At 45.0% G+C, this 13,896-nt stretch overlaps 1 protein-coding gene across 6 annotated transcripts in view; it reads left to right on the forward strand.

The window, feature by feature from the left end:
- HERC3 (HECT and RLD domain containing E3 ubiquitin protein ligase 3) overlaps positions 1-13,561 on the forward strand; it is a 53,325-nt gene extending 39,764 nt beyond the window's left edge. For 4 of the 6 annotated variants that reach the window (XM_075500556.1, XM_075500557.1, XM_075500558.1 and 1 more), the window contains exons 18-25: positions 81-251; positions 887-1,030; positions 2,364-2,530; positions 3,694-3,760; positions 5,544-5,626; positions 8,905-9,088; positions 9,853-9,955; positions 11,754-13,561. In XM_075500556.1, the coding sequence (XP_075356671.1) occupies positions 81-251; positions 887-1,030; positions 2,364-2,530; positions 3,694-3,760; positions 5,544-5,626; positions 8,905-9,088; positions 9,853-9,955; positions 11,754-11,962 (1,128 nt within the window). In that variant the 3' untranslated portion in view covers positions 11,963-13,561. Of the gene's footprint in view, positions 1-80; positions 252-886; positions 1,031-2,363; positions 2,531-3,693; positions 3,761-5,543; positions 5,627-8,904; positions 9,089-9,852; positions 9,956-11,753 lie in introns of those variants that run through there. The other 2 variants (XR_012775546.1, XR_012775547.1) reach the window with 2 other exon arrangements.
- The last annotated feature ends 335 nt before the right edge of the window (positions 13,562-13,896 follow it).

A 13,896-nucleotide genomic window follows, 5' to 3' on the forward strand; every position in this document is an offset into this window, starting at 1 on the left:
CAGGCATATAGTTAACTGTTTTCCTTCCATAGGAAGAAAGGAGCTGAGCAGCAGCTGTTTTTCACCCCTCTCATTTACAGGTGGCAATAAATGGTGCAAATTTGCAGAATGTCTTCATGCTTCTCACCCTGGAGCCTCTGCTGGCCAGAAGCCCTTTCCTGGTACTTCATGTTCGCAGGAGTAACTTAGTTGGTGATGCTTTAAGGGAGTTGAGCATCCATTCAGACATTGATTTGAAAAAGCCTCTTAAAGTAAGTTTTCCCTACACCTTTAGCACCCTTTTATCCAGCTGGCATTTCTGCAGCCTGTCAGCCCTTCGTGTTACCACTTCACCAGCGTACAGTGGCTTCTCCATAGGTATAGCACACAGGGACACTTCATCTAATCAATGCGGGGGTTGAGTCTTTCTCCTCTCCAACTCCTGGTGTGTTTTGGTAGTGGACAGCTTACAAGAAGGCAAGCAGGGGATTTACTCTCTTTTCCTGGTGCATCTGCTGTATAAGGTGTGGGGGAGGAAACATTTCTGTGATACTATGCAGTCTCTGTTTTGCTCTTCTGCAGGAACAGGCCACTTAGAATAGGGCATGTTTTATCTCTGAGAGGTTGCTACAAAATTCAGCAGCTGCTGTCATGTTGCTGCTTCTGTTGTTGGGAGGACAGCTGGTTATTTATGATTTGTATAAGGAGTTAAACACTTTCAAAATATCTCATTTGCCACCCCCTGTTCCCTTTCCCTCCCTGCAAGCAGAGCACTGGAACAGGCTCACGGGTTGCAGTGGGTTTGGGCATGTTAGACAAATTGCTTTGCGTGGCTCCCAATTAGAAGGATGTCTGATTCACTCAGTCTCAGCTCTGTCTCCCTGTTACGGACCTGCTTTTTCTACAGGTCATCTTTGACGGTGAGGAAGCTGTTGATGCTGGAGGAGTTACAAAGGAATTTTTCCTCCTGTTGTTAAAAGAACTCCTCAACCCCATCTATGGCATGTTCACATACTACCCAGAGTCAAACCTGCTGTGGTTTTCAGACACGGTAAGCCCTTGCCCTTTATACGCACAGGTTGAAATAGTATGCTGCATTTAAATGACAAGAAAGTTAGTGACAAACTGTGGGAAAGAAATGATCTTCCTCTCATTTTCCACCCACGATACAATGTGAGCTCTATTTTCAGTCAGTGGAAATTAGTATAGGTCGATTAACTTTAGTAGAACAGTGATGATTGTGCCTTTTAAGGAGTGGGCTCTTTCTCTTTATTCTTATCCCATAATAAAACTTGTATTAAGTATCAGATGACAGTTAATAGAACTCTTATTATAATGAATATGATGATCGTGCTATTTTACAGAACCAGAGGTTTAGGTCGTAATGGCATTAGAATTCTGTGCTTCCCTTGCTGTTCATGTAATTGCAACCAATCCACTTAGTCATGCATCGCTATCACCTTCAGGGTCTAAATTTGTTAATGCTTTATGTGAGGAAGCTCTTAAACGGCAAGAAACACTGTTTGTAGTAGAAGTTGGTTGGTTTTGGAAGGGTGTGGAGTGCAAGTTCTGTACCTGTCAGGTAGCATTATGCTGGAGGTGGTAGTTTATGTCCTTTTTTTCTTTGCCTGCCTAGCTAGCAAGATGGAAAATGATGTTGTCAGTCTTCCTGTAAGGTGTAGGTGCCTTGGGGGTTCTTCTAATTTATTAATTACATTTTACAAGGAAGGAAATTACACGGCACCTTTTGTAACTTGTAAACAGTATTACAGAGCAATTACTCCTCATGTTAATGCTGTAAAAACAAGCCTTTTGACACTAAGAATAATGACAGTGTAAGCACTGAAAATGAGTCACTTATTTACAACATTTAACAAATATAGGCAGCCAGTCTGTGACTGACATACCAGTGTGAGAGTAAATACGCGAAGGGATGAAGGCTGGTATGCCAGCACCCATGTTGCTATATTTGCCTGGATGGCACTGTGGTTATGCGTAAGCTTCTAATAGAAAATAGGATGGGTGATAGGGAGAGAACTGTTAACACATTTTCTTGCAGTACGTAGACAGCAAACACTGAAGCTTTGTTAATGTCTAAATGCAGAGGTATGTAAAAAAGGAAGCAAAAGGCAGATAAGGTGGAAAGCAGCTGTTGCTGTTTCCACAGCTCATGACAAAAAAAGTAGGGCTTGGTTTCTGAATCTTCATTTCTGTGCCACGCTCCAGCAAGGAATTCACAACCAAACTGAGACCTGATGGGAGCTCTCTGATTTTGTCCCAGCTGGAAAAGCAGGGGCTGGCTTCTTAGTGCATGGGGGAAAGGGTACTGTGCATTGCACCCATGACAGTGTGTCTCATCAGGATGTCTCTGTGTGGTTTTGTAGTGTTTTGTAGAACACAACTGGTTTCACCTGATTGGCATCATATGCGGTCTTGCAATATACAACTTCACAGTGGTAGACCTTCACTTTCCCTTGGCTCTGTACAAAAAACTCTTGAACGTGAAGCCCTGCCTAGAGGATTTGAAGGAGCTATCCCCTACGGAAGGAAGGTATGAAAAACAAAATTTGCAGCCTTTCTGGGAAAGGAGACCATCCATCTGAGAACAAGAAATGGCAAACTGGGTAAAAACAGTTCAATAAAACACCTCCGGATCCTTTTGAGTGACTGATTAATTTGGGGGGCTCTGATCCTAGCAAAATACATAAGCCGGTTGTGAATTTCATGTAAGACTTCTCCTCTCCCACAGGCTGTCAGATCCATCTGCTTAGGCTCTAACCACTGTACTCACCTTCTCGACCCCCAGAAATTGGATATCAACACAGCCAAAAGATACCTCCCACACTCCTTTGAAAACAGGGGTGGGGGCCTGTCCCTCTGCTGTGTGACTGCATGCATGATCCCCAATCCTAGCCTCAGCCTTTCCCCCCAAGCCAGGCTTGGGTTAGCAAGCAGATCCGCTGCATCTCTCATGATGTAGCCCAGGATGGGAACTGTGCGTAGGATGTGAACTGTCCCATCCCTGAACCAGTGTAACTCTGACCTGCTCCCATACCAGAAAGAAGGGAGTTGAATGGAGTGAAGGAATTACTTTTTCTAAATGGCATATTGAATCTTTTCTGCCTAACTGCATGGGGATATTGGTTCCCTCTGACACTGAGAGGTTAAAATCCCACTGACTGCTGTCTTTTTTTTCTTCTGAGTTGCTGTCTGATTTATCTGCACAAAGCAACAGCTATGTTTAACAATAATAAGGTAAAATGCCAGGAAGACAGCAGCAGGATTTTGAAAGATAGGAGAAAAATATTTTCTACATGATGGGGATACAGATACAATCCACCACCCTTTCTTCCTCCACTCCCTCAGACCTTTGTGTGGTGATGGCATAAATATCTAGCACTCCTTAAGAACTAGAAATGTAATTCTGTTCTAAGGCCAGGATCAGTAAAGGGGATCCATGTACTATGTAGGCATGGACTATATTGATAACTTGTGTGGACTGGCATTTATCCTGCTTCTAACAAAGCATGTCTTTATTTGGGATGTATTTCTTTCTTACCCCTTCAGGTGACTCAGATTCTCCCTCTTGCAATCCTATTACCCAGATGTATGATGCTGTTTACTTTTGCTGAATTTCTTTTCCCCTTTAGATGTATGGCTTTTTGAATCTCTGATTTTTTTTTTTTCTCATTTCTTTCCCTACCTGTCATGTAGGAGTCTTCAGCAACTTTTAGATTATCCTGGGGAAGATGTAGAAGAGACATTCTGCTTGAATTTTACAGTAAGCCACATTTACCATATAAGCTCTGTGATTGCTATGGTACAGTTGAAGCCCATCTACTTATTCATGTATATTACAGTTTATTCCAAACTATGCCTGTAGCACATACGCTATGTTAATGTTAAAATGCTAAAATTCTTTGTTGTCGACTCCCTTGTATGTGGTCATGAAAACTGAGCTAGGAATTAGACTGAGCAGAGCAGTTTTCCAAATAGCCTTATTGTTGCCGTTGTTGCACGTAACTTATGTGCCAGTGGCCAACTTCCCACACTAGACAGTGAGAAGTAGATTCCTGTATTCTCCTTGAAAATGGAAGTTAGGCTTTGACATCACTAGGTCAGTTCTTGAAATGCTAACACAATTTAGAATTTTCCTTGCTGTCATAATATTAATACTTTGTAACTTAAAAATTTTACTTGGTCAGACTTTCTTAGCAACAGCCTCCAGCATTTTGTTTCTAGGAGACGTGCCGAGGTAGTCAGCTTTCCTGTGCTACTGTGGCAGTAAAAGAATTTTTTTCTAGCTAGTGACCTAGGTGCAGTAGTTTCTATTACACAGCGGAGATTCCCTGAAATTAAGAATTCGATCTTGATGTGCATTGGAATATCAGGTATGTCCCTCATCACGTGGAAACATTTAGAACCTCACAAAGAGATACGGCATCATTATTCTCCAAGTTATGTTTTCCTCTGTTGACTCGGGCAGGGTAAGGGCTTCTGTGTTTCAATGTCTTTGCTTTAAAGTCCTGATGCTCTAAGAGGTTCATCTTGAGCTTGATCTGGGTTTTTGACTCTGTCCAGGGCCTGCCTGGGGTAAAAACAAGGTACCAGGAAACTCTGCTACACACTGTGAAGAAAATCCTTGCTGAGCTAGGAGAGTGTTGTCCATTTCCTTGTTTCGTAAATGAGAGCGCGTAAAGTCTCTTAGATCAAACTTGCCTCTGGAGTGAGTCAGACCTGTGTTGGACTGTCTCATGCAGGTCAGAGCTGCAATTCAGGATGAGGTAATGAAGCCATAATGATGATAATGCAGACTGTGTAAAAAAGAATACCTTTGAAGTAACACAAGAGATTTTTCTCCAAATTCTCTTTTCACACAAAAGGACATTCTTCCTCTCTCTTTCTTGCACTATATACTGCATAATATATAAAGACATACAGATGCATCTGCTAAAACTTTGAAATTAATAAATAACTGATATCCCAAACCTTGAAATTAATAACTCATCTTGCATGTCAAAATCTGAGCTTCTTTTGTGTATGGCAACTTGAAAATTGACCCGTTTGCATTTTCTCCACATGACCAGTTTTGTATGTACAGAATATATGTTTGTACTGGTGCCATCCTAGGCCAGGCAAAAGCAGGAAGCTGTCTGTGGTCATGCCATCTTGCAGTGAGAGCGGATGAATTAACCTAGCGAGCTCCTATTGTAAAAATGAGAGTCCTTTTTATTGCCAGAGAATGTGGGCTTAGTTAAGTACAGTTTTTTAGTTACCAATCTCTTGGGTTTTTCACAGGAAATTTACCTAAAATAATATTTTTCTTTTTTCCTTTCTGAGTTTGCATTTAGACTTAATAGCAGTCCTACACCAAATGTAAATGATGGAAGGTGGTGAAGTACACAGGGCGTTTGGAGCAGAGAAAAAACGTTCTGCATATACCCTTTTCTCTGGCTTACACTTCACATGCCAGACATCAACTGTGAAAGAGAACTCTGTATCTTTCTGCAGGCATGTGGCCTGAAAAGTACTTCTGGTAAAATTAGTTTTCTGGTTTTGTATAGATCTGCAGGGAAAGCTATGGTGTGACAGAGCAGAAGAACCTGATTGAAGATGGAGATAAAATTCTGGTGCAGAAGGACAATAAGTAAGTGGGGCATATGTGGGGATGGACCCATACTTGTGGTGAAGTTGGGTGCAATGCCACAGAAAATTTGGCTGAGGTGAAATGTGGGAGAGAATTAGAAGTCACTGCAAACAGATTCTAAGACCGGTTCAAAAGTTACTGGGTGCCAGTGGCACTTGAATAAAAAGCAAGTTTTCATCATCTTTCCACCAATGTTTGGAAAATGTCCTACGCCCTTTTGGTTGGACATCTTCCCTATAAAAGGCCTTCATATAGACCCTTGGCAGTTTTCTCATGGCAAATACAGATTGCAACATGATTTTGGCCCTTTAAGGTTAATCTCCCTGATGGTTTAAAGAGGAACTGTACGTGACCAACAAAACTGAGCCTGGCAAACTTGTTTATGCTATTAATTCTGGAGCCGGAAACACTTTCCCTTGAGTACACTTGATAGAGGACCACCATCCCTGATTAGAGCCATAAGGCCCTACTGTACATGGATTCCTTTCCGTTTGACTGAACACCTGAGAGTTATTACTAGCACAGCTACCATTCCCTCCCCCCCCTTTTTTTCCAGCTGCTAAACTATTTTCTTTTCATAATCCTGTAATTGGATTTCTACAAATGCCTTTATTAGTTGAAGCAGTGTTCAAATTTTTTTCTCTGCTGGCAAAACAGTGTGATCCAGTGACTAGTCAGCAGCATGGTTAGGGGCTTGTGCTAGGGTTGCCGAAGACCTTGCTGGCAAGCCTGGAGTTGAAGTCATTTCCTATTAATCTGATTATTTAAAAGGGTTCTGATGGTGTCTAAAGCCATTGCTGTAACAAAAGCTTTGTCTGTATTACCTTCTTACCTACTTTACTACTGCCTAAAAGAGAGCAATTTTACAGCTAAATAGCTGCCTCCATGCAAAACCCACGTGGAGATGGAGCAGTGTAGGTCTGTCTCCCCGCAAAGAGAAGATGGGCTTCAGGTAAGGAGAGGAGAGTTTAATCTACACTTGTGACAGTGAAGTAAAGATGAAAATGCCAGTGATAGTACCCTTTGGGTTTTTAGGCAGGGCATGTACACTCAAAAGAAAAACAGCCATTTTTCTGCTGTGTGCCATACTGGCCTAGGGGGAGGAAGAAAGATTTTAGTTGAGCACATGTTTGGGAAGAGCACCCAGGTTAGTTCCTGCAACTGTTTATTAAGTCAGGATAGGTAACAAGACGAGAAAATCCTTAAGGGGAAAGGCTAGTGTGTAGTTCTATCGGCTTAACACATTCCAAAATGCAATTGCTTCGTCTTGACCAGAGTTTTGAACTCAAGCTAACCTCTAAATCCAAGTCTAGACATGGCTGTCGGTTCATCCACCTTACAGTGCTTAATGACTTCCTCCACCCCCTACATTTAGAGGCCAGGGACCACTTTGCTGACCTCCTGGCCTGAATAGTTTGCTGTGTGCATGTCTTTGGGCACTGCCCTTCCTGCTTGAGGAAAGTTTACCAGGAACTGTAATACTGGGAACCAGGATTACTTTGACTGAAAAATGCCAAGTAGGAAATGCCTGCATTTTCCCTTTCTCCTTTGGAGTTCATATTGGGTGTTCCAACATAAAATGTTCTTGATAAAGGGTTCATGACCGTAACAGCTAGAGAGGTATTAAGCAACAGTTAAGTGCTTAATCAGCTTGGATTTCCCTAATGCTCAGGTGACTATCAGGAAAATGACAATAAAACAAATGCGCTGGAAAATAACTCCCTCTTTGCTACATGATTTCTTATTCCAAGTTTTCATATTTGTCAGTCTGCTTCCTTATTTTTCTTTTTTACTTTCTCACTTATCCCTTGCTGCTTTTACATAGCATATGCATTGAGAATTCCTCCACCAAAAGGGTCAAAATATTTCTTTCAGTTGTGACCACCTCAGCTGGAGATTGAGATATCTGATTCTGTGGTGTTCCCTGATCTGCTTGTCCTCTGAGTGCAGGTGTGAGCTGCTCTCGAATGTCAGGCAAAAATGACACCTCCACCCACAGTGGAGTTTTGTGTCCCAGTTTGCCACGTTGGTTGATGCATTATCGTCAGATTAAAAAAAAAAATCTGGAAATATTTTAAGTCATTGCACAAATAAAATCCTAGTGTTGCACTCAGATCTTGGTGCTTTGAGAATATGAAAGAGAGTAGAATAAAGATGCTTAACCTCCTAACAAAATCCAGAGACAGGGTTTGGCCAGGGCCTGCCACAAATTTCTTGCCAATGACTACAGAATGGTGTTTTTATTTTAATGCTGTTCTTGGGAACCCTTGAAGCAAAACAGGGTTGTCATTCTGAGAGGAGTCATTCTCTTTGCCACGTACTCCAAATGCACAAGTCCTGTATTTATTTAACCAGGGTGTGAAGGCTGAAGAGGAGGTTTCCTAAGACTATTTTCTTGCTCTGTAGTGAGGGGTGTTTCTTGATTTCTTTTGGTTGCTTTCTCTTTGGGGCCAGGAGGGAGGGCCATGCAGTTTCAGATCAAGACTTCAGAGAAGGATTTCCTCAATCTGCCTCTAGGCTACAGCTTTGGCTTTGAAAGTGCTGAAACACTGGCAAGACTTGTTGGGGACTGAGTCAGCAGCAGCTGCGTCTGAAAATTCACAGGGTACCTAACTAGGGCTCCATGAGGCTCTTGGTTTTGGAAGTGGTAGTCTTCTGGGTACTGTTTGATTTGGTTCCCTCTCCCCAGCAGGAGCACTTGCTCACAGCAGCCTGGCAGTCTGAGGTCATTGCAGGTGGGCACAGAGCCCTGTGCTGAGTAACCCCGGACACCTGCGGACTGAGAAGAGCTGTAGGTTATTTCCTGGACTTGCTAAATGTAGGGTTGCAGGAGCTGGGCCAGGGAGTGGACACGTTCCTCTGGTGACTGAATCCTGGTATTTGCTTCACACAACCTCTGTGCAGGCACAGGTTCCACAGGGAAGAGGGCTCTGTTCCTGACACTTCTCCAGTGCTTGGTGTCACCCTGGCTCCCTCCCAGCCCTGTGGACAACTAGATGCAAGGCCACTGGGTGGGTTTATTGGTAGTATAGAGCCTGGGCTGTTGCGGGGGCCTCCCATGCTGCCATTGCTGGGGAATAAGCACACACATGGTGGTACTTGCTGCCTAATACTTTGTCTGTGTTGCAGTGAGGAGGGTGGCAGTGGGTTGAACCTGTTGGAAACTCATGTTTGCAAGACACGTTATGGGCAGAAACAAGAAAACTTAGCATATCCCCTGCTGCTCAGGCATATGATTAAAAGTGCTTTCCTTTGCCTGCTCTCTCTCAATGCACTAGGGAAGAATTTGTTGAAGCCTATGTAAATTACATCTTCAACCTCTCCATCCATGAGTGGTACACGGCCTTTTCCACTGGCTTCCTGAAAGTGTGTGGTGGGAAGGTCCTGGAACTCTTCCAGCCCACAGAGCTCAGGGCCATGATAGTTGGAAACAGTAACTACAACTGGGAAGAACTGGAAGAGGTAAAGCTTCCCTCTTGCTGTATTTTTCTTTTTCACAGGTACCAGGATTGCGCAGTTGTATGAGGTGGGCACTAGCCTGGGACATGAGATGTGATGAGCCACGGATGGTTTTTTTTTTTTTTTTTTAATGCTCCTTGTACACCTTGCCATCATTCACATGAAAAGTTTTACTGGGCTGTCCTGCTACTGACAGAGCTCAGGGAGGAAATTCAGGATGAGAAAGGACAGGGGAGAAGGACTTCCATCTGCTGTTTTTTAGGGATGAAACCTGAGACTGAAGGGAAGAGACAAAGTCAGGGTCTTCACCTACAGTAAAACTCACTCCACTGCACAAGGGCAAAAAGTACACAGCCAAGAGTTGGAAGGGGAGTCTGGACACAAAGTAGGAGTTGTATCCTTTCAAAATACATAGATCAGCAAGTTACTTACTCTGTCTCAGCCTCAGCAGTAAAAGTGGCTTTGCAATGCAGAACACATAATCCTGTTCAGGATCCCAGCCTGTGAACAGGTATTCCGGGATTCCTCATGACACATGTAATTAGCTGAATAGCTAGACGCCTGGTGCTTGCCTTCCACGTACTGCTAGGAGAACTCTTTGCTGTGTCTTTAAGCCATGCTATTGCCCATGAGCCATCCTGTGCTCCATTTCATAACTGTCAGACATTGATCTGATGTCAGATACCAGAAGAGATCAGGTCTGGTTTCTGCTTAGTCTTTGCTTTCTAGTGCCAGATGAAGTGATGTGCCTTTTTGGTTTTTAATAGAGTGCTGTCTATAAGGGAGACTACACTGCGACACACCCAACTGTGAGAATGTTTTGGGAAACCTTTCATGCATTTCCCTTGGAAAAGAAGAAGAAATTTCTCTGTAAGTACCTTGCAGTGGTGCAGAGCGTCTCCTGAAACTGAAGACTCAGGTGGGAGTGTCTGCAGAGCTCCAGGGTTATGGCACATTGCATTAAGTGCTAGAGGCTGATCCAGCATGACTGATTATCCCCCGAGTTATCTGCTAGTCAGATAATTTGTTTTGTCTCTCTCTTTGTTTTTTTTCTTTTGTGTTCATTTTTACCCTCAAAATCACTGGGTGATATGTGCAGTGCAAGATCCAACGCAGTCTCTCACAAGGGGGTGCAGTATCCATCTGTTTGCATTGCCAGGAGGTGAATTCATAGCAGTCCCCTTACTTAATCTGGTTCCTGCTTCTGCAAGCTGAGCTTTCAGGCATTGCTGCACTCTTTTTAAGGGCAACGGGGCAGTTGTAGGGTGACAGCTGAGGGGGGAAGCTAGTGTATAATGTGACAGGAAAATGAGACCACGTATTGGTGTGACTGGGTGGCAGATACCTCCCCTCCTGATGGTGGTGGTCTTGTGCTGGTATGGTGGGTGGTGTGCTGAGGAGAGGAAATCCCCTGCAGAAGTGGCCTTGGGAAGTGTGTGTGTGTGTGTGTGTGTGTGTTGCTTCAAGTGTCCCAGCCACCCACAGATCTGAGCTGCTGTGTGTGGGTCACTTTATTTGGGGACAAAAGGGGAGACGAGGAGAAAGACATGGTTTTAAGGGCAGGTGGTTCTGAGTTTGTTACTACAGCCAGCAGCTTTTGCTCCCTTGGGAGTCCTGGTGGACACCAAGTTGACCATGAGCCAACAATGTGCCCCTGCTGCAAAGTAGGCGAATGGTATCCTGGGCTCCATTATGAGGGGTGTTGCCAGCAGGTTGAGGTGGGTGATCTTCACCCTCTACCTGAAGTGCTGTGACCAGTTCTGGACTCCCCAGTGCACAAAAGACATGGACATACTGGAGAGAGACCAGCGAAGGGCTGTGAAGATGATTGGGGGACTGGAGCATCTCTCCTATGAGGAAAGGCTGTGAGAGCTGGGACTGTTCAGCCTGGAGAAGAGAAGACTCACAGGGGACTTCATCAGTGTATATAAATACTTGAAGGGAGGGTGCAAAGAGGATGGAGCTCTTTTCAGTGGTGCCCAGTGAAAGGACGAGAGGCAATGGGCACAAACTGCAACACAGCGGGTTCCTTCTGAACATCAGGAAACACTTTCCCTGTGAGGGTGACGGAGCACTGGCACAGTTGCCCAGAGAGGTTGTGGAGTCTCCATCCTTGGAGATACTCAAAAGCTGGACACAGTCCTGGGCAGGGGGGTTGGCCCAGAGGGCCTCCAGAAGTCCCTTCAACCTCAGCCACTCTCTGATTCTGTGACTGCTGGAAAGATAAAGGCCAGTGTTTTTATGTGAGGGATTTTTTTTCCCGCAAAGAAGTGAGTAGTCAGCTAGTTGTCCTGCATGTTTGAGTTGGAAAAATGGCTTGGCCAAAACTTGCATGCTGAAGTTTGCAGCCAGGTAGAGAGGGTCCTGGGAGTCCTGTTTCACAGCAGAGGCTTTTGTGGGTAACTCCCCCATAAGAGGGAGCTTTTAAGGGAAGGGGGAGCCGTGGGCTGCTTTATTTACTCATCTGTGCACCCAGCAATGGCCTTGCTTCTTGCCTCTGCTCTCCTGCACCTCCCCTGTGAGGCCAGCCATGCCCTGCATGATGTTTAGGCAGCACTTCAGCCCCTCCAGGCAGGGTCCTGCTGTGCGGGTAGGGATGAAGTTTGCAGGTGCAGCCGTCGTGAGGTCGCCTGCCCTAACTGTCCTGCCTTCCCTCTGCTTCTCCTAGTGTTTCTGACGGGCAGCGACCGCATTCCCATCTACGGCATGTCCAGCCTGCGCATCGTCATCCAGTCCACCGCCAGCGGGGAGCAGTACCTGCCCGTGGCACATACCTGCTACAATCTCCTGGACCTGCCCAAGTACAGCAGCAAGGAGATCCTCAGTGCCCGGCTGGTGCAAGCCATCGATCACTACGAGGGCTTTAGCTTAGCTTGACCAGTGTGGGAGAGGCACAGACACTTGGGTACGGAGGAAGAAAACGATGGGCTTGGCTTTATTTTTGTAAGGGAATGGATCAGAACATTTTGGGGGAAAATATAATTAATAATAATAATAATAATTATGCAGTCTCAGCCTGATGCTGCCAGCATTTTGTGGGGCTTCAGCAGGGAGAGGCTATTGCTTTGAATTTTCTCATCTACTGAACAAAATCAGTTCCGTGGGTATTTTTGTTGTTTGCCCTCCAACTTGACACCACTGCCCTCCTGGCAATACCTTGTAGTTTGCTTTTATTGCCCCTACACACACATACTTACCTCTCCTTTTAGTCCAGTTTAAATATTTTGATGTTCCTTGCATTTAGGCTATGGTGGAAATTGAGGATGAAATAGTGATCTCCTTTTTGAAAAGCTGTGATTTCCCCCCCCCCCCCCCCCCCTCCCTTTTTAAATGCAAGCTGGTTCTTGCTTGCTTGAAATGGAAATATCCCCTCTGCCCTTTGGTCCTTGGCGGATGGTACTGGGCTGGGATGTCCTTTGTGACCCCCAGGGCGGTGTATTAGTGATGCTCTGTCTTTTTGCACCCAGGATGTCTCATGGAGAATATGATGGTTTGGGGGGGTTGGCTTGTTTTTCCTTATTTGTCTCGAATTTTGTTTCCAAGCAATGTCTTCTTAAAGAAGCCTCAGACTCCTCTGGAGCGGGGTTTGTGTTCAGGCTTGTGGAAGGACAAACCCTACCTGTAATAACGGGTTTCTCAAATTGCATCTCTCTTGCGTTGTGTTTCTGTCTTGGCAAGTCTACAGGTTAGATGGGTGGGCTTTGCCGAGCCCTGTTTTTCCATCCAAACAGACCTGTTATTCCAATACAAGGTGGGGTGGCTGCTTTTCCCGCTGCCGCCTTTCTCCAGAGGAGTCATGCGTGTGTCAATGAGAGTGTGCGGGGGTGTGTGAGTGTATGAGGTGTGTACAAGCTCTCCAGTCTCATCAGGGTCAGAGCAAAGAAATAAGCATGAGATCCACATTGGAGCGATAACCCTCTGTTTGAAGATTGGTTTTATTTTTGCAGTTAGGGTTACTTTATTTTGCTGTTTGAGAAGAGCCCTTTCACTTGACAGCTGTTTTGCTGGGGGGCCCTAAAGGACAATCTGTATGAATTAGACTGGAAATGTACGTTAGGACTTGACTACGCAAAATCATTACGAAAATCTATCCTGTAAGACTGAAGAGCCTTTATCCTCTCTCCCCCAGTCTTCCCCCCCCCCCCCCCCCCCCAATGAAGTTTGAATGATTTCCCCCCCATTTTCAGATCTTGATGTAAATCTCATTTTAAGCCTAGGGTGGTTTTGACATTGACTTGTTATTAGGACATAGTATTTATGCACCATGTTCAATATACAGTATTGAACTTTGCACCTCGTAACAAAAGGTTTTAGGCTTCTGGGTTTTTTTAAGACAAGCTGGGGGCTACACCGAGAGCCCTCCAGCCTCTTTCTAATGCAGCATTGAAGACAAATATACAATTATATCAAATGTTTATTTTCAATGTGTGTGTACATAGTACAGTATTATGCAATAAATTTGATGTTTAATTCTGACTGAGTGGCTGCCTTTATGTCAGGAAGCAAAGGAGGGGCTGCTCCAGGCACCGGCACTGCCTCTCCTGCTGGTCTCGCCGTACCTCTGAGCATCTGGAAGAAGGGAGCTGCTTGCCTCTGCCTTGGCCCTGCTGCTGGTGAGCACCCCAGCCCATCCCCTTGTCGCTTGCTTTGATCAAATGCTGCCCTTCCCCTCCCTCACCTGGATTTGGCCCGGTGTGCTGGTTGCTAAATGAGAGCAAGGCAGGATGCAGCCCCAGCCCCAGGGACTCGCTGTCTCCACAGAGAGAGCAGGAGGATTTTTATCTGCCCGTCCTGTCTCGGCCAGAGTCAGG

The sequence above is a fragment of the Mycteria americana genome, chromosome 4, assembly GCF_035582795.1.
Source record: "Mycteria americana isolate JAX WOST 10 ecotype Jacksonville Zoo and Gardens chromosome 4, USCA_MyAme_1.0, whole genome shotgun sequence".
Taxonomy (NCBI): Eukaryota; Metazoa; Chordata; class Aves; order Ciconiiformes; family Ciconiidae; genus Mycteria; species Mycteria americana.